This window comes from Nyctibius grandis, chromosome 25 (genome assembly GCF_013368605.1).
Source record: "Nyctibius grandis isolate bNycGra1 chromosome 25, bNycGra1.pri, whole genome shotgun sequence".
Taxonomy (NCBI): domain Eukaryota; kingdom Metazoa; phylum Chordata; class Aves; order Nyctibiiformes; family Nyctibiidae; genus Nyctibius; species Nyctibius grandis.
Genome location: NC_090682.1, coordinates 3,918,051 through 3,937,022, shown reverse-complemented (window position 1 = coordinate 3,937,022; position 18,972 = coordinate 3,918,051). Strand labels below are relative to the sequence as shown.

The window sequence follows — 18,972 nt, the reverse complement described above, 5'->3', positions numbered from 1 at the left end:
GCTGCGCCCGGGGAGGGTCAGACCGGACATCTGCAAGTGTTTATTTACCGAGAGGGTGGTCAAACGCTGGAGCAGGCTTCCTAGAGAGGTGGCTGATGCCCTACGCCTGTCTGTGTCCTGGCTTGGCCTGAAACAGAACCAATTTTCCTTTCAGTGAGTTTTACTTTCAGCTAAGTCTCTTCTAGAAACTAACTGCATGTTTTGTGACAGTGTCTGCTTCTAGGACTGATAACACTTTAGGTTTATAGTTATCGCTGAGGCACGGGTAGGAATGGTACACAGAAAGGCTCTTGCTGTACTTATTCCTAGAGAAACCAAGGTCACTGCTAAATTCCTCACTAATTATGAGTGAAGTCTTTTTACCATCCCCCTGATGCAAGGAAAGGATCCAAACACCTGTGTGTGAACTGGACTGTGCTGCTGTAATGATGTGCAAAGTGTTTTAACGCTCTCAGCTGCTCCCTGTTAGCATTTCGGCAGCTGTGCTGCAGGCAGCCCTGGAAATCAGCGCCTCCAGCCCAGGAACACGCAATTCAGAGGCAGCAACAGGAGGTTTAAGTCACCAGACCAACATTTTTCCCCTTTGGTTTAAGCACTGCTGCTAAAAACAATAAAAATCCCTCAATTCTTCTCCAATGTTGAAAAATAAGTTGCTCAGGGAAGGGAGAAGGGTGTTTAACTCATGAAGTACCCAGATAAAAAATAATCAGCACTGAACTGCTGATTATTCTGAATAATCCCTCCATAGATAATAAGCACTGTAATAATTGTGATTTTTATGACCTGGAGTCGCAACATATAGATACTAATATATACTACTATATACAATAAGCAACATAATTGCTTATTATTTCTGAGGAGGCTGCACAGAGCCACCTCCTCACCCCAGCAATGGCTTCTCTTAAATGAAGAGCCATCTCTGAACTTGTCTTTAAGGGGAGGATCCTTGAGCTGATCAATGCTTCAAGGACCAACTGATTACCCACTTTATTTTTGTATTGTATTTAAAAGATGCTCTTTACTGCTGAGAGTCAGCAGTAACTGGCTCTGCAAGGCCTTCTCTGAAAATGCTACATCCTTGTGAAAAGGGTGATGTCACACAGCTTCAGTCACCACCTCAATGTACACTTGCTAGTTTGTTTTTTTAATGTCCTGCAACCACTCTATATCCAGACTCGGGGAAGGTTGTCTCTCTGGGGGTGGTTCTGTACTAAGAGCACCTGGTTCCCAACCAGTTCCCCACTTCGCTGGAGCTCTCCTGCCACTTTGGGGCAATTTAGCATTTGTTTAGCATATCCCATTTAGTGATCTCCAGCTCAAGGGAGTGGCTAAGAAAGCACATGGATAAAGCTGCTGCAGCTCTAAGGCACTATTATTTCTAAATTTTAAGTTTTTAATTCTTCAGCAGAGGTTGTCAGGGTTGTGCACCTCTATAACCTTGGACTGGAAGTGAAGCTTAGCCTGTGCTACCTCTAAAGGCGATTTCTCCTGTGTCAATAACTGCCTTGTCCTCCAAAACACAAGGCTTTGGCTCCTTACTCAGGCAGTTCTAACTGGAATCCTCTCAAAGCTGTTTAACTTGAAGCCTGTGTTAATCCCCGTGGTTCCATCATGCTCAGTATGTATAATCTTCATTTACATACTAGCTGTAATCTTCATTTATATTTTCATGTTTATTTTCACTTTATTTTTTGCACTGGCCAGTACACACAAACATGCAAAAACAGAACCATTGTGATGCCCATTAAATAGTTTTTATTTCTTAGGACATGAATTGCATTTCCACTTGTTTACAGTACTGTAAAGTGCAATGGTATTCATCTCCCCTCCTGTGCACATGTTCAAGTATTTAAAATGCCCAGAAAATGTTTTGTTTTTATTTTTTACAGCAGCTCAGTTATGGAGTTTTAATCTGACAAAAATATACCCAGATGTGCCTACAGGTTTGGGTCCTTCACTCTAAGCCCCACCTGGGGTCCTCCAATACTAACTGCTAGTGGAATGCATTTCCCCTTGCCTTTAGTCCACCTCCTCAATGGTTGGTCCAGAAGAGGCTCCACCAGATGGAGGAGCTCCACCACCGGGGAATCCGCCAGGCATCCCACCAGGCATTCCTCCTGCGCTCTGGTACAGCTTGGTGATGATGGGGTTGCACACCTTCTCCAGTTCTTTCTGCTGGTGCTCAAACTCCTCCTTCTCAGCAGTCTGAAAAAGACAAAAAAAGCTCAGTACCTGCTGCTCTCACTCAGAAGGTACAGTCCAAGTTAATTTGCACTATCTGGCTTACGGATTTCAGGAGTCTGGGCTTATTTTTAGCCTGTCTTCAGCCCCACCAAGTCAGACTTGCACTAAACTAAATGCAAGATTACTTCTGCTTGGTCTAGTTCCAACAAAATCAACCTACTGATTTAGGACTCCCTCAAATCACTCCTAGAGCTTATATTACTTCTGGAGCAACAAGACCTCATTTAAGGTTAGAGAAAATCATACTTGCAAGCTAGCCAGCTTGAACTATAAGAACGAAACCTATATGCTTGTAAAGTTGTGGTCGCTCAGACATCCAAGGAAGGTACTTGGGCCAACACAAGTCTTTCGACTTCTGGTGGAAACTACGAATGGCTTTGGAATCACTTTCATCACAGCAACCAGCAGTTTTCCTTCATCCTCTTGAGCTTGCTTTGTAGCTCAGCAAGACACCAGAAGTAAGCACTGACCAAACATGGCATATGACATACCTGATTCTTGTCCAGCCAGTTGATGATTTCATTGCATTTGTCCAGGATTTTCTGCTTGTCCTCATCAGAGATCTTGCCCTGGAGCTTCTCATCTTCAACAGTAGCTTTCATGTTGAATGCATAGGACTCCAGGGAGTTCTTAGAAGACACTTTATCACGCTGCTTCTCATCTTCTGCTTTGTACTTCTCTGCTTCCTGAACCATCCGCTCGATGTCCTCCTTGCTCAGCCGGCCTGCAGAACACAGCAGCGTTTCAGATCACAGTTCTCTGGTCAGTCATTTTTAGTGCAGTATTACAGCCCCCCACACCTTGCAAGATCTACACTTCTGGGTGTAAAGGAGGCCCATAAGCTATGAGGTGCCCTCATCTTAAACCACTTAATGATCCTTCTTAGAAACCCATGGATTACTGCACTAGAAACAAGGCTCACTGTAAACCAAGGTGCACATGCACTACAGCAGAGTTTTGATAAAGACAGAAGGCAGAGTTTGATAAGCAGCTAGCCAGGCTCCCACCCTCAAAGTGTGATCCTTACCCTTGTCATTTGTTATTGTGATCTTGTTCTCCTTGCCAGTGCTCTTATCCACAGCAGAGACATTCAGGATGCCATTGGCGTCAATATCGAAGGTTACTTCAATCTGAGGCACACCTCTGGGAGCAGGGGGAATACCAGTCAGCTCAAACTTGCCCAGCAAGTTGTTGTCCTTAGTCATAGCACGTTCTCCTTCATACACCTAGGAGGAAACAACAGTAAATTAAGTCCTAAGTTTGACCACACATTATTAAATCATAATGGGGTATTACTCTGAAATAACATGGTCGCTCAGACATCCAAGGAAGGTACTTGGACCAACACAAGTCTTTCGACTTCTGGTGGAAACTACGAATGGCTTTGGAATCACTTTCATCACAGCAACCAGGTATGTACTAACACCCCTTACTGAGTGAGAACACAGCACCTGTGGCTTAAGATTTACTTCAAGTATCAACCACTGGAAGTGTCGACAGGGTCTTATGATGATGCAAGTGCACATTACCAGTTCACCCCAGTGCTGCTTGCCTACCTGGATCAGCACACCAGGCTGGTTGTCAGAGTAGGTCGTGAATGTCTGAGTCTGCTTGGTGGGGATGGTGGTATTCCGTTTGATCAGCACTGTCATGACACCTCCAGCAGTCTCAATACCAAGAGACAGAGGAGTCACGTCCAACAGCAGCAGATCCTGGACGTTCTCAGACTTGTCTCCAGACAGAATAGCAGCCTGGACAGCTGGGGGAAGAGAAAAACCATTAGGAGCCCTGCAACAGATACACACCACGCTACAGTTAAGCCCACAGCTCGCTCAGACATCCAAGGAAGGATTTGGCCATCATTAGTAGACTTCTGGTGGAAACTACGAATGGCTTTGGAATCTGATTCATCATTGCAAGTCCAAGTTAAGCTTCTCACTGCTTTGAAATGCTTTACTGATTCAGGTGGAAGACCTATGGCCTACACCAGTACTGCTCTGAGACTGCAGTTCATTTGCTAAGAGCACCACCCCACAGTTTTAGCATGCAGAAGCTGCAAGAATCAGCTGTCAAGTTTTGTCATTACCTGCACCATAAGCCACAGCTTCATCAGGGTTGATGCTCTTGTTCAGCTCTTTGCCATTGAAGAAATCCTGCAGCAGTTTCTGAATCTTTGGGATACGAGTAGACCCACCAACCAGCACGATGTCATGGATCTGTGATTTGTCCAGCTTGGCATCCCGCAGGGCCTTCTCCACAGGATCCAGGGTGCCACGGAACAGGTCAGCGTTCAGCTCTTCAAAGCGAGCTCTGGTAATGGATGTGTAGAAGTCAATACCCTCATAGAGAGAATCGATTTCAATACTGGCCTGCGTGCTGGATGACAGAGTGCGCTTTGCACGCTCGCACGCGGTGCGGAGGCGGCGAACTGCTCTCTTGTTCTCACTGATGTCTTTCTTGTGCTTGCGCTTGAACTCAGCAATGAAGTGGTTGACCATGCGGTTGTCGAAGTCTTCTCCACCCAAGTGAGTGTCACCTGCAGTGGATTTCACCTCAAAGATGCCATCTTCAATAGTCAGAATTGACACATCAAAGGTGCCACCGCCAAGGTCGAAGATAAGAACATTCCTTTCAGCACCAACCTGGAAGAGATCAATTTTCATAATGCAATTCATTTCCTACTGCTAGTTTACTACAGGTTTACTAGATGCACATCAGAAAGTCAGCACTCCACAGCATACCTTTTTGTCCAGACCATAGGCTATGGCAGCAGCTGTTGGCTCATTGATAATCCGCAGTACGTTGAGCCCTGCAATGGTTCCAGCATCTTTTGTAGCCTGACGCTGAGAGTCATTGAAATAGGCTGGTACAGTCACCACAGCGTTAGTAACAGTCTACAAAAAAAAGCAAACAACAAGTCAGTAATGTATGTTAACTACTCACACGTACAGAATTATGTTACATTTCACTCAAGTCCTACACCTCACCTTCCCAAGATACGCTTCTGCGATTTCCTTCATTTTGGTTAGAACCATGGATGAAATTTCTTCTGGGTAGAAACTCTTAGTCTCGCCTTTGTACTCCACCTGGACTTTTGGCCTGCCAGCATCGTTCACCACAGTGAAAGGCCAGTGCTTCATATCAGACTGGACAACAGAATCATCAAATCTACGCCCGATCAACCGTTTTGCATCTGAAAAAGATTGTTTGACCATATTAAGTATGTTTATTCACAAGAGAGAACATGAAATTCTTCCTAAAAAAAACAACGCACAAAACCTAGAACACTATACTTAACCTGGAATTATTACTGCCTTGTCAAGACCTTGCTGACAAGTTTTCTCTCTCAGATATACACAAACTTATCAGTATCACCTCACAGCCACACTACAGCTGCTGCACCAGAAACCACAGTGCAGTCTAGGAATTACACTGAGACGCTTAGTCAAGGCCACTTAACACTAACTGCCAAGAAAATACTTGTCTTGCTACAGGTTGTAACTGTAAAGCATATACTTTCCTGGGATGTAATAAAAGCGTTAATTATTAGTAATGCAGTTACATTATTCAGACTACAAACAAATTAGGAGTTTTAATTTCCAAGAGCATGCTTTAACCCTGCTATCAGTAATTCTCATAACCAGGAACATCTACCATCCCCATGCTAAGCTTCTACACGTGAAGTATGCACATCTTGCAGCCTTACCAAAAACTGTATTGGTGGGATTCATCGCAACTTGGTTCTTCGCAGCATCGCCGATCAGCCTCTCTGTGTCTGTGAAGGCGACGTAGCTTGGCGTGGTCCGGTTGCCCTGGTCGTTGGCGATGATTTCCACCTTCCCGTGCTGGAATACACCAACACAGGAATAGGTGGTGCCGAGATCAATTCCGACAGCTGGTCCCTTTGACATCTTGTCTGAGGAGCATAAAAATAAAATTTAAGTGTAAAACTGTACTAAAACTGAAAGGTTTCATCGCTGTTATCCCATGGTTTACCAGCACTTGCCCTCGGCGCACAGGCTCAGCGCATTTACGGCCCCACCACGTGGTACAGCGCGCGCCTCGGGACTCCACCTCCCGTCATGCACCCCGCCGCCGGCATCACGTGACGCGGGCAGCCATCTTGGCTACCGGGCCGTTGCGCCTCCGTTCCGCCTGGGCCGAGCCGGCCGGGCCACGCGGCCTGGCACAGCCCCAGCCCTGCTGCCGCAGGGACCCCCCGGGAGCCATAGCGGACCCCCCCGCCGCCATCCCCCCCCCCCCGAGCCCTCCAGCCACGACGTAGCGGTCCTGCAAATCCGCTCCTTCTCCCCCCCCCGCCTCCGGGGACTACAAACCCCAGCATGCTCAGCCGCAGCTCCACCTCTCCCCCCTCCCACGCACACCCCCAGGCGTTCCCAGCGGGAGGTAACATGGGCGCTAAGTCTCCTCTATCCCCCCTCCCTCCGCACCGCCCCAGCCGTTTCAGGAGACCAAGGCAACGAAAATCGGAAAAATCGCTGTTAGGTTGAATTTAGGATAAAAGGGGTCAACAGCGCACAAGGCTCTGCACAACGACCGCATCGGAAGGGAGAAACCCACCGCCGCCGAGACAAAAGGGCCTCCATCCCCCCACCCCGCCCGACCGCCCGCAACGCAACGGCCCCTCCCGGTGCACGGGCCCCTCGGGCGGCGCCCACGCCGGATAGCGGAGCCCACCCGCCCCTCCCCGGCTCGCCACCCCCTCCCCTCCCCGGCAGGCCCCGTTACCTGAGCGGCGCACACAGGCCCGGGCGCTCCCAACGGTCTAAACTCGCCAACGGCTGCCGCTCAATGAGACCGGTGCGCGCCCGCCCCGCCGCCTTTATATAGCCTCTCAGAACCTTCCAGAAGCGCCCGCCTCTTCTTTCCCCTCCAGCCAATCCGCTCGCGTATGCCGCCGCCCTTCCAGCCAATGGCCGTCTGCCGGAACCCGCGCCCTTCGTGACGCACGCAGGAAGGGGGCGTGCCCGCCGGCCGGCCGGTATTCTCGAACCTTCATGCGCTTTCCCCACTCCAACCGCCTACCGCTCCGCAACGCTCGTCCCCCGCCCTCAACGGCTGGGGGGTGGAGCTTCGCGTGCGCGGGAGCCAATGAGAGCCCTCCAGCGGCCCGCATGCAGGTGACGACACCGGCGAGCGTAGGCTGAAGGAAGGGGCGGGGGGCAGAGAAAGTGCTCAAGGGAGCGAATGGCAGCCAATCGCCACACGGCATCCGGAGGCTCGTTTGCATATTCCGCGCGGAGGGGGAAGGCGCGAGAAGGCGCCTAGGGGTGAAAGTGACCAATCAGATCGCGGGGATGGGGGGTCGATTTGCATAGAGGGTGGCAGGGTGCGGGAAGGGGGGGCGCAAAATGGAGGCGCCGTGCGGGGCTTGCGGGCAGCGCCCGGGCCCTCCCGCCGGCCACGCCGTGCTCCCCCCGCGGCGGGCCGCTTCCGTGCCCCCGGGAGCGGCGTGAGCGCCGGTCCCTGCGTCCGCGGTGCCGCACGCTGCGCCTCTGCGAGCGGGCTGGCGGCAGCGCGGTCCGGTACCGCTCCGCGCAGCCATCACACCCCGTTAACAGCAGCATCAACGGCGGGCGGGTCAGACCCGGCCAGGAAGGAGCGCTTGGCTTTGCCATCGGGCAGCTGGGGGTGCGGGGGCCTGCCCCGGGGAGCGGCCCGCTGCCCCGGAGGAATGGCAGCGTTCCTCCGTGTTTACGCTCCCAGCTCAGTGCCCAACGCTCCCCAAGGGCTTCCCACAGCGTTTGCTTCGGTAAATCTCTCGGTACAATAATCCGTACCAGCAGCGCGTCGCTGCTCTGATCCTCCATGTCGTGTTTAACAAAGCACAGTGTTCTTCCATTTCTCCCCGCACCCCCGTTCTCGCCCAGGCAGAGGAAACCATGCTGTCTGCAGTGTTTTAGGGGGACACTGGTTTCCCACAGAGCAGACTCCAGCCTCCACAGCATCTCGTTTTTTTTCTCACCCATAATCAGTGCTAACGCACCCAACCAAGCTAAGGGACGAGGTGACACCCCTTTGTATGTCAGCGCTGCTCACTGCATGCTCTCGGCATGACTGACTTCAGTGGAAAGGGAGGCTCTGAGCAGTGGAAAACCGTGGCTGGTCAGGGTCCTTGGGGATCACGCGAGCAGATGGACGCCTGCAAACATTCAGCTGGTCTCAGCGCCTTAGGCTGAAAGCTGATCAGAGGTCATAAATCACATCAGGTCAGGCTCTAGCAGGAGCGCTGTGAATTGCATCCAATGTTTACATGGCATAAAACACCGAGTGGAAAAGTCAGAGGGAGCCGCAAAGACGAGGGCTGCACAAACCTGTATCCTGGCCAGCCTCTGTGACCCCATGCAGTGGGAAAAGGAGCAAAGGAACTTCTGTAGTTGGGATAGAACTGCATGAAAAAGCATTTCTGGCGCTCTCTAACGCTGCCCACAGGCTTGGCCTCAGACAAAAACACTCCTGGTAGCTGCCCGAAAGTCGAATATTGGGAGGGGAGCACTAGCACATCTCTCTTTTCAGCCTTATCCCCATCAAATGACTGTTTGCCCTCTGTGGTACTTTGCTGTGTGCATGCCTGCACCCCAAGACGGATAGGTATCAACGTCTCTTTCTTTCACAGCAATTTTGAGTGACCTCTACTAGGGAACATGACGCAGTTACCCCAGATCAACTGACATCTGGTAACCCGTTACCAGACCACTAAGGTACAGATTCCCACTGCCACATGCCACCAGGCTCCTGTGGCAGATGCGGTGGGTGTGCCGACCCATGGGAAGTCACTCGTGTCAAGAAACAGTTTGTGGCTCCTGATCTTGCTTTGCCACACACAGGGCTGGAACCTGAACCAGGACCTCTGGGTGACGACAGAAGGTGTAGTTTGGAGTTGGAACTTGGGTGTACGAGGTTGGAGACAGGAGGGGCAGCAGGAGAAGGAAAGAGCCTCCATATCATGGAGCACTAGCTGTCACTCTCCAGTGCCTTTGAAGATAAGGGTGGTCAACACAAACCATCACCCCCTATCTGACCAGGTATGGCATGCAAAGTGCACTCCACCCTGTCCAGAGTACAGGCTGCTGGAGTGCTCAACTCCCAGGCTACCCGGGAGATGCTTCTCAGGCATGCAGTGCTAACTTGGCTCTGAATACATCATGCACCAAGTCTCACAGGAGCCATGCTGTTAGCAAGAGATCGCCTTTGCTTTTTTTTGGGTTTGTTTGGTTTTTTTTAATCAAGGGCAGAATTTCAGTAGGACCTAAGAATAGCACTACCTGCACCTTGAAATTAAATAGTGACATTTAGATGTGCAACCCTACTTCGCACAGCAGACTGATAGCAAGTAAAAGTAGACTGAAACAAGAGTGAGTCAGTGCAGGGAGGAGGGCAGTTTGGCAAATGACTCATTACATGAGAAATTAAAGGCTGTCAACATACTGGACAAAAGTAGCTCGTTTACTGTATATCAGAAAAATTAAGGCTCAGCAGGCTGGACACTGACAAGTATTCTGTGTGGAGTTTTTTCAGATGATGAACTTCAGCATTATTTTTTGAAGCCAATTTAGTACATCAGAGATGAAGCACTGCTTCTCCTTTAAGTGTTTAAAACAGAATTGGGAAGAGAGTAGAGATTATCAAAGACATGCTTCCTATTCACAACAGCAGCATTTGTTATATATACAACACTTGGATCTGCACAACCTGGCTGAAATTTGAAAATCATGGAAAAAACCCACCACCAAGGTGGTCCCTTCCCTTTCCCACCGTGGTCTCCCCCTTCAGTGTGTCAGTATGAAGTGATCCAGGTTAAAAGTAACCCAGGATTCCCGATACTGTACAAAAGTGTGCAATTGCACAACTCCTCTCAAAGTGTGTATCACCTAATCAGGATTTTGGATGTCATCAGCTCAGGAGGGAACCAGTAATAGCGTTTCCTCATGAATCAGAGATAGACAGAAGGACACACCTATGAGACCACTGTGTTGTCACTGCGTTTTGTTTTAAATACTGTGTAACTGTGTTGCAATTTTTACTCCCAGATTTCAGTAAAGAAGATTGCTGATGTTGGGAGACCTCAGCGCAAAACACCCCTGGGGAAAGAAGGCTGAAGGACTGCAAGAGAAATCAACCACAGTTATGTTTAGTTACCCTAAATTCCACCTATATCTCCCTGACTGGAGATTCCTGTTAGCTACTTCAAAATGTTTATCTGCAGAGAAGATCTAAACTGTCTGAATGCGGCTCTTAGTTGTTCAAGGTTTCCTTGGCATCTCACGCCCAGTTCAGGACATGAACTGAAATGCACCGGGTGGCTCAGGAGTACAGTCGCAGATGTGGGAGTGGGAGGGCAACGTCACCAGAGGTTTCTATCTGTGCTGTGTCTGCACTGGCACTATTTACTGTATTAGCTTGAAACAGCTACATCCTCAGCCAAAATATCTTGGGCAAAATAGCTGCATGGAAGTCAAAACACCATTTACTTCAATACACCCCAAGGTTTCACATATTTCATACCACATCACATAATTTAGACTGAAAAAACACCCAGGAAAAAGACCAGCTTCCCCACGCTTTCTATGCAAATACGCACCTCCTCCTTGTTAGCTTAAAAATGGTATTTTTGACTCTGTACTTTTTTTCCTTGGATTCAGCTTGACAGCATGTAACGCATCACACCGCAGAAGATGGAGCATTAGTACAAGTTTAGTTGAGCTGTAGCACTTAAGCTGCAGCACATTTATTTATAAAACCACCAAACAAAAAAAATTTACGAAATCATTGATTCAAAGGAATCAATAATAAATATTTGCTTTCCTCTGAGTTGTTCAGACACAGTACAAGTACACCAATTATAGCAGGTAGAAGAGATGTAAGCTTAGTTTAGCTGCTGAGAAACAAAAGAAAGCTACATAACACGGTATGCATTTAATCACACTAGTAATAACTGGTATATGACAGTAAATGCTTTAAGTACACTATTTTACAAAAGAGAGTTTGGCTTATGGTTCATTCGCTTCCCTTGTGCAACTCCTGATAGTATCATCTAGAGCTCAGAAAATGTCCCTCTGAAAATAAAATACATTGAAATGATCTCTTTCTCGTATTTCCTTTGAGTAATTCTCCCTTCAGGCTTCACGCTAGCAACTGGAGTGCAGAATTGACTTTGTGTTCACCTGTGAGATGACCGATGTGTGGTCTGAAAAGCACCACAGCATTTCAGACTTAGTGATTTTAAATCACCGTGGTGCCCACATTTTCTAACCAGGGCCACACATCTTTGCATCTTTGTTCTGTAGCAGGAGAGGGCCACCGTACTTTTGCTGACGTGGTTTGTATGCAGGGCAGTCTGCACGTGCCTGGACAGCGGGCACGTGTACTGCCTGCTTCCTGACAGGGCTAGGAGCAGCTGGGAATGATCACACACACCAGGTTTCAGCAATTGGCTCCAACTAACTTATTTTCCCCAGCATCCACAAACATTTCATCCCATGCAATCAGACAGATAGCTCGTACGACAAGGAGGGACTTCTCTGCTCCAGGAGGATTGGAGACAGGAGAGGGCTGCCATGGCTGATCTGTCCTGCAGCCGATTTCCAAAGGCCTCCTGGAAAGAGACTGCCAGGAGTAGGCTGGGCAAATTCTCCTAGCCAGCAGCAAGTGGCCTCGAGGCTGTAGACAGAGCATCCTCCTCTCTGCTAATTGCAGCTCTGGCCTGTGACTCAAAGCTAACCTACAGCGTTTGGTACTCAGACCGTAGCCAGCTCAACTGTTTGAATTGTTACCCTTATTTTGCAGTGAGAAGCTTCTGGTTGCTCAGGCATGTATTCTTTACTGAGAAAAGCATTCCTGTTTTTATATGGATAAGAATAAGTATACTCAGATGCAACACAGGTAACATTAAGCAACCATAGAAGAAGCCACAAACTACTTCAGTCCTGCTCGTGCTCTTTGGGACTTTCCCAGCCCTGCAGTGCCTTGTCAGTGCTTTGGAGTGCCCAAGCCTTCAGGGTCCAGGAAAAGAGCAACTGCAGAAGAATCACAGACACTTACAGCTGCTGCTTCCAAGCAGTGACAGCCACTACCAAATCCAACGAAACACAGCTGATCCACAAATGTGCCTCTGGAGTAACCAGGGAAACTGTCTAGGTAAAAATGACACAGTATCCAACACCAGGAGCTGTCACGGAAATAGAAGCTTATCAAACACCTAATACCAAATGTCTCCTTTGTTTAACTCTGTCACTTAAGACCACCTTGCCTGCACAACAGATCAGTACTTTGTCCTGCCAAGGGTGGCTAGGTTGACTCTGGGGTACAGAGAGCAAATGATATTTGGTAGATGTGATGAAAATGGGTGACTGCTCCTAGGAAAAGAAGTGCTCAGATAGCATAGGGCAAGTTTGAAAACTATTTCCCATAAGGAAGTAGCCCAAGATCTCAAGCAAAGAAGCTAGAATACTGGGTCTCAGTCAGAAAATGAGATTAATGACAGTCCCTGGAGTGAAAGAATTATAGATTTGTGGTTCTCCTGTGCTCATCTCCTGTACACTCATTCCACAAATTGGAGGAAACATTTCCTACCTCAAATAAAAAAAAAAACAACCACCACCTCTTTTTTAATAGAAAATCATCAGTCCAGGAATACAGGAATCTAGAACCTACAAGCTCAGTGTCTTGTGTGTAGTAGTGGTCAGAGCCAAGTCCTTCAGAGGGAAATATAAAAGAGATCTGCCTCCAAAAGAAGCCTGTCCCTATCTCCCATCATTTCCTATTAGCCTTCAACTTGAAGTTAAGACTTTATATTCCTTGGAAATGTTTATTCTGGATAATTTAATCACAGAAAACATTTTTATGATTCTTGCAATTTTTTAAGAGTTGTGCTAAGGTTTAAGCCTCAACAATAGCACACGGCCCAGCGTTCGGTGTATAAATGGGACATTGCACGCACACATTTTCTAATGGAAGCAGCACTGTGCTTGTTTACCTCTCCCTTGTGTATTTTCCTCACTATGTGCTCTGTCACTCTATCCTCCAGTCTTACCTGGATGCCTGAAGGTCAGCTCAAGAATGCTGTTCGTTCAGTCTTGGGAAGAGCTCTCCATAAGGCTTTTATAGCATGGCTCACCCCAAAACTGGTGAATTCACAACCTGGCGATAGCAAAGATATCTTCCAAATGCTTTGTCCAGGCTTTTTGGTAGATTAATGGCCCTCAATTTTTGAGGTACTGCCTTCATTCTGGATTCAGTGCCCAATTCTCATCACGCTAAGGCTCATTTGCCACAGATACCACTCCAGTGGAGCTACTGCAGCTTTGCAGTGCTGACCAGAAAAACAGAGTCAGGCTCTTGGCCATATCTCTTTGGGTGCATCATTAAGTTTATTCTGGTAATTAAAGCACCTCTGTTTCCTTGACATAAAGGGTCCTTTCTCTTTAGTGCAGAGGTTAGTTCAGACACGTGCCTTAATACTGCATCTCTTGACCTTTTTGAGTGGTTCTTTCACTTCCACTTTAGTTACAGCCTCCGAAAGTATTTCACTAGAAGACTGAATGAAGAAAACATGATGTGTCAGTTCCCTTTGAGGTTGAACACCAGACTATCCTCAGCACAGAGTCTGCCTCAAAATCTTCAGATAAGACAACGCATCTTTGAGGAAGTTCTCCGAAACCAGTACAAGAGACTTTTCCCTCCCCACAAAACCTCTCTGGAATATTATGCGTCTTTATGTCTTGGTTGATCCCTTTTAAAAAATCCTGAGGTTTGACTTCATTTCATTTGTACAGCACTTAGCTGTCGTAGTTTTAAAATGCTCAGTGTTCCATTTCAAAAAAAGATAATTTAAAAAGAAGGCTCCCTTTTCCCCTAAATGTATCTTTCTTCAAAAAGAAATTCTGTATCAGAACGTCAGTGCTGGAAGATGTAAGAAAGACTTGAGTGGGAGGGCTTCTTGTGGCGTGAATAATCACAAGTGATTAAAATTAAGCTGACCAGGAAGATAACTAATCTAACAATTCCTATGTGGCTGGTGGTAAGTGAAGTGTTTCTGGACAGCAGGAGGCCCCAGACGGCTGGTGAGCAGTCACACAGTCTGGAACGCTCGGCTCTGGGCAGGCACCATGACCAACGTTGCTCCCATTTTCATCAGGTTAGTGTAGTCAACTTTCTTTGGCTCAGTTTCTTTTCCTTCTGTCTCCCTCTGGCTGTACTGGGGAGGAGTTAGATGGGGAGTAGCTTCCGTTGACAAAGTCCGTTGGCTGCGAGAGGCACTGTTGGCTGTCGACCTGGTTGAGGAGGAACCTGAGCGCGAGCTCCTGGAACCAGAAGAAGAGGAACTGGGCTTGACGAGATGGGCCTTGGGTGCCTCTGCGTCTTCTCTGCAATCAAACAGATGACAGGGCTCAAATACCACACGAACAGAAACGCTTATACATTTTATCAGACTGAATTGCTGCTGCAATAAGCAGTTGCTTATTGAAGCTGCAAATCACCAGGGCATATTTGTCCAGCAGTTTAAGCAAGGTACAGGGTTTTCTGAATTCTGTGCTACGGAACTTTGTGGACTGACCTCCCTATTGCTCTGCGGAGCTATTGGTCAAATGGATTTAGAATACATGCTGCACACTACTGGCTCTTTGTGTGCGGCTTTGAGGTCTGTGGAACAAATGCCAAGTGTCAGTGCAAACAGTTCAGATAGAGCTGTCTGCTCTGTAATCCTTACTCAAAATGACAAGTCACCTAGACAGGACTAGCTGAGACCAGTTCTTCTAGTTTAAAAAAAAAAGTGGGTAGTGAAAGGAGTGCAAGAAAGAACTGTGCCCAGAGAAAGAGAGAAGAGGTAACAGTCATGCGTGAAAAGGTGACACTAGAGGCTGAAGCTCAAACTAAAAATAAAAAGGCATGCAAGATTTGAAAGCAAAGAGAAAAGGAAAAAGGGAAGGGAAGAGTCAGCAGAGACTAGACTTCTTGCTGGCAATCTGACCATCAGGCAGAGTAATCAGCTGCTGAATGGATTATAGAGATGCCTAATGGTACGTAGATGTCCTATGAGGGCAGGCAGTCTTTTACAAACAGAAATAAGGACGGAACAAGGCAAGAGGTTTCTTCAAGGGCAGGAGCAGCTAAAACTCATTCCTGGAAATATCTTTTTCCAGCACTTCGCTTCCTGAGAAGTTTAGGCTCGACTGGCTAGAGACCAATCTCTGCTCAGGGGAGTTAAGTGGCAGACCTCACACGCATGTAACACATGAGTTCACAGAACATGTGTCAGCATTCTTGGTACACCCGCTCAGGGCGAGGCTTCCCAACTCTGCACACAGCAGCTCAGGGGATTTTTTCACCCTGAGCTAAATCCAGAAGCACAGTTGTTCACACGGCTCAAGAAAGACTGTGAGAACCTGCCTGCCTTGTAGCATTCCCAACAGGAATTGCAATTAGAAAGAAAAAAACCAAACACGCCAAACCTCTCAGAACCACAATGGACAAGTGGGTTGAATTTAGTACTGAAGAGGATTATGCAAACACTTTAAAATGCTGAAATTGCAAGCATGAGAGAGGAATATTTTGTTGAGTTTTATGCTAATTTGTCCGGGGGGGGGCAAAAAAGACATTTTCATCTATCTAATTTCTGGAAAGTTTTCACAAAGATGATTCTCACAGTTAAGAAATTTGTCACTGATACTTCAGGGAGAGTTTAAAAGCTTTTTAGAACAACCTTTTAAGACACTTATACCTAGGTTACTTAAAATTGTATTGAAAAGATGTGTGGAAACTGAAAGAAGGAAGGGTGGGAGATTAAATAAAAGGCGTTACCTGATTTCGTTTGGTGCCTCCTCTTCCTCATATCTCTTCTTTTCTTTTCTCCTTATTGTCAGCCTCACCACCAGGAAAAGGAGGGAAAGTCCCACCACCACACCACAAACCACTCCAGCGATCATGCCGATGTTTTGTGCATCTGTTGTCCAGAAAACAAACATGTTACTCTGTAAACTCTCACTAGGGTCATATGGTCAGATTCTAGTCCACACTACAACTTACAGCACTGGGTGTAAATCAGAATGGAATGTATTAGTCTACTTATTTAGGCATGTCTCCACACAGAAGTTGAACCAGTTTATCTTCAGGCATTGTTTCTAAACCTGAGCTAACAGTGAGAAAAGCGTTCGCCTCTGGAAGGGTGGGATCACAAGCGCTATGCCTTCAGCTGTGGGTCAGAATTGAAATGAAGAAGAAAAATCCTCTCATAAGAGCACAGAACCACAGAAAGTACCAGAGGCAGACAGGACAACCTACATGCAAAACAAAGCAGCAGGCAGTTTCCTAGAGGCAGAAGAGTGTTTGCAGTACGAATGCTTCCCCATGAGGATTTTTTTCCCCCTTCAATTCACCCTGAAATGATTACAATCCACTTGCAGAATGAATTATTCAATTGGGGAAAAAGTGACCTGAGGTGGGTAGAGCGGAAGGAGAAAAGGAGACCATACTGTGCAGGTGCAAGGCATTTTTCATCCAAAATAACAAAGTTAATGAGAACAGTTCCTAGTGTATATGAGCCCTTAGTTGATACTTTATGGCAACTTGTTTTGATAAGAGTGGTTAGGTTGGGTTTGGGTGAGAGTTGTTTCCTTAAGGATCATCCCTAGGGAGGGTTTAGCAAATCAAAGAGAGGTTTCAAACCAATTCAGTTCAATTGGCATAAAAGCGCCTGGACGCTTTTACTTCAGGTGCCTGAGGCGAACTGGTTTTCCTTGCTACATGGCCATATTCCAGTTATTTCAGCCTGGCTGGGCAGAAAAATTCCAAAGCTATGGGATCTCCAAGAGACTTCTCTGTTAGCCGTCTTTTATCACAGCAGTTCCAGCTTCTGCTGATCTCCCCTGAGAGCTGCACATAATAACCTGCTAAACTGTATTGTTTGGATTTGTCCTCAATGCTGGTGCTATACTCCACCCTTTTCCTTGCATGCATATGCAAAGGACACAGATACGTAGACATGCACACACCCTTGATGGGGTTAATCAGGGAGGACACTGATTTTGATCTCTGGACAGGATTTATTAAATCTGAATTAAAGCCAAACTGTGTCAAAAGTTGCTTTTTATTCCACATATTACTTCATGTCAAAGTCAGTCTTTCCAGCTGTCTTTGGATAGTTTACTGTCTCAGGTGCAACAGATAAGTAATTTGGAATTGGAATGATGGACTATCCACAAGGAGATTTTGTATTTGAGAGTAATCTCATGCAATCGCTCCAGCCAGAAGTGCCTCAAAAGCTGGAGACTCTGGAACCTCTAACTCACCAGTTTTTCCCTCGTATTTCATTAGTAATTCTTAAAATCAAGATTTCTAACAGACCAAAACATCTGAGCCCAAATGATGTATTTACTGTTTTAGGTTATACAGAGGACTGCTGTGCAAACCATAAGTGCAATGAGTAAGAACTAATTAATGTGATTCAAGTATGAAAGGGCAAAGGTGTGGCACAGAGTATACCAGTCAAGATGGGACAGCTGTGAAGCAGCGCTGCCCATATGGTGGTGTGAATACCTAGTTATGTGCCAATACTTACGCTGCACTGTCACCTGAACAACACAGCTTTCTTGTCCAGCCTCGTTGGTGGCAATACATTGGTATAACCCTGTGCTCATCTGCGTAAGATTCTTCAGTAGGACTTGCCCGGGATTAGAAATGTCTGAAACGGGAAAAACAACACTGGGATTAATCAAAAAAGAATAAGAAAACTTGACAGTAGATAGGACACTGGAGCACAAATTGAACTTCTGGATCAAATCAGTTCAAGAACAATCAATGATGCCTCACAAAAGATCATTTGTCAACTTCAGCAAAACACTACACAAACTCCTCATGCACTTCCTTGTTCAGGGTGGAGCACACCACAACATCCAGCTGCAGCAGAGAGAGGTAACGGTATACTGTTGCTATCACTGCCATCGAGTGATCCCCGTTTAAAAAGCAGACATGTGACTGTACATGGGGGTGGTTATCTGGCTTTGCGTGTACCGAGAGCTCTAAGAGGAAATGACCTGACTTACTGACTCTTGATGTAGGCGGGAGATGTTCAGCTCTCTCGTCTTCCTCATTTATACGCTGCCATCGGTAGGAGATGGGTGCAGTGCCGGAGGCAGAACGGCACTGCAAGGACAGTTCCTTTCCTTCCAGCAGCTCCCCTTCTAGCCAGCATTTGGGCTTGGAAGGTTTTTCTAGAAGAAACAGAAGACAGGTCATGCGAACACAGCAGGCTATTTTCTCGGTGGAAAAGCCTTTCTTTGGTAAAAGTATGTGATTTAAGCAGATTCCAAGAGCTGCCTTCTCTGGAATGCATTAAGGAATTACACCAGTGATGTTCGTTAGGGGATTTTAGCTGCAACTGTGTGCAACTTCATACTCTAAGAAGTGGAGCTGGCTGGTTCAGACATAGAAATGACACATTATAACACTCTGGGGCAGTTTGCCTCATGGATACTTGCATCAGTGGAGCTGTATCACTGTGTTCCTCTTCTAGATACTATTTAGAGAACATCCCTTTCCCTCCTCCTACTTCTCCATTTCTTTCTTCTCCTCATAACATCTGGCAGGCCACAGCACTTCTTCCACGGGATGACAGTGTATGTGAAAAAGCCAACCAATAAACTGAAATCAGGGATGAGAAATGCTAATCCTGGCAGCTTATTTGTCACCTCCACTGAGCTGGATCAGTTT

The 18,972-nt window shown here is 47.0% G+C and overlaps 2 protein-coding genes and 3 non-coding genes across 5 annotated transcripts in view; all 5 read right to left on the bottom strand.

Annotated features, from left to right (window-relative positions):
* Positions 1 to 1,732: 1,732 nt before the first annotated feature.
* On the bottom strand, positions 1,733 to 7,097 carry HSPA8 (heat shock protein family A (Hsp70) member 8). The gene is made up of 9 exons (XM_068418262.1): positions 6,994 to 7,097; positions 5,951 to 6,160; positions 5,232 to 5,437; positions 4,986 to 5,138; positions 4,331 to 4,886; positions 3,801 to 4,003; positions 3,272 to 3,470; positions 2,736 to 2,968; positions 1,733 to 2,205 (listed from the first exon to the last, which is right to left on the bottom strand). Exons 2-9 carry the CDS (start codon positions 6,153 to 6,155, stop codon positions 2,020 to 2,022), a joined length of 1,941 nt encoding a protein of 646 aa, XP_068274363.1. The 5' UTR covers positions 6,156 to 6,160; positions 6,994 to 7,097; the 3' UTR covers positions 1,733 to 2,019.
* Positions 2,549 to 2,645, bottom strand: LOC137673584 (small nucleolar RNA SNORD14). Its single transcript, XR_011049763.1, has one exon. It is a non-coding gene; the product is annotated as a small nucleolar RNA SNORD14 (small nucleolar RNA).
* On the bottom strand, positions 3,556 to 3,652 carry LOC137673583 (small nucleolar RNA SNORD14). The gene has a single exon (XR_011049762.1). It is a non-coding gene; the product is annotated as a small nucleolar RNA SNORD14 (small nucleolar RNA).
* On the bottom strand, positions 4,073 to 4,163 carry LOC137673582 (small nucleolar RNA SNORD14). Its single transcript, XR_011049761.1, has one exon. It is a non-coding gene; the product is annotated as a small nucleolar RNA SNORD14 (small nucleolar RNA).
* Positions 7,098 to 13,864: 6,767 nt separating the features above from the next.
* Positions 13,865 to 18,972, bottom strand: part of CLMP (CXADR like membrane protein) — a 36,835-nt gene continuing 31,727 nt past the window's right edge. Inside the window, exons 4-7 of the mRNA XM_068418392.1 lie at positions 18,306 to 18,473; positions 17,822 to 17,944; positions 16,066 to 16,207; positions 13,865 to 14,630 (exon numbers count right to left, since the gene is read on the bottom strand). Of these exons, the coding sequence (XP_068274493.1) occupies positions 14,336 to 14,630; positions 16,066 to 16,207; positions 17,822 to 17,944; positions 18,306 to 18,473 (728 nt within the window). The 3' untranslated portion in view covers positions 13,865 to 14,335. The remainder of the gene's footprint in view (positions 14,631 to 16,065; positions 16,208 to 17,821; positions 17,945 to 18,305; positions 18,474 to 18,972) is intronic.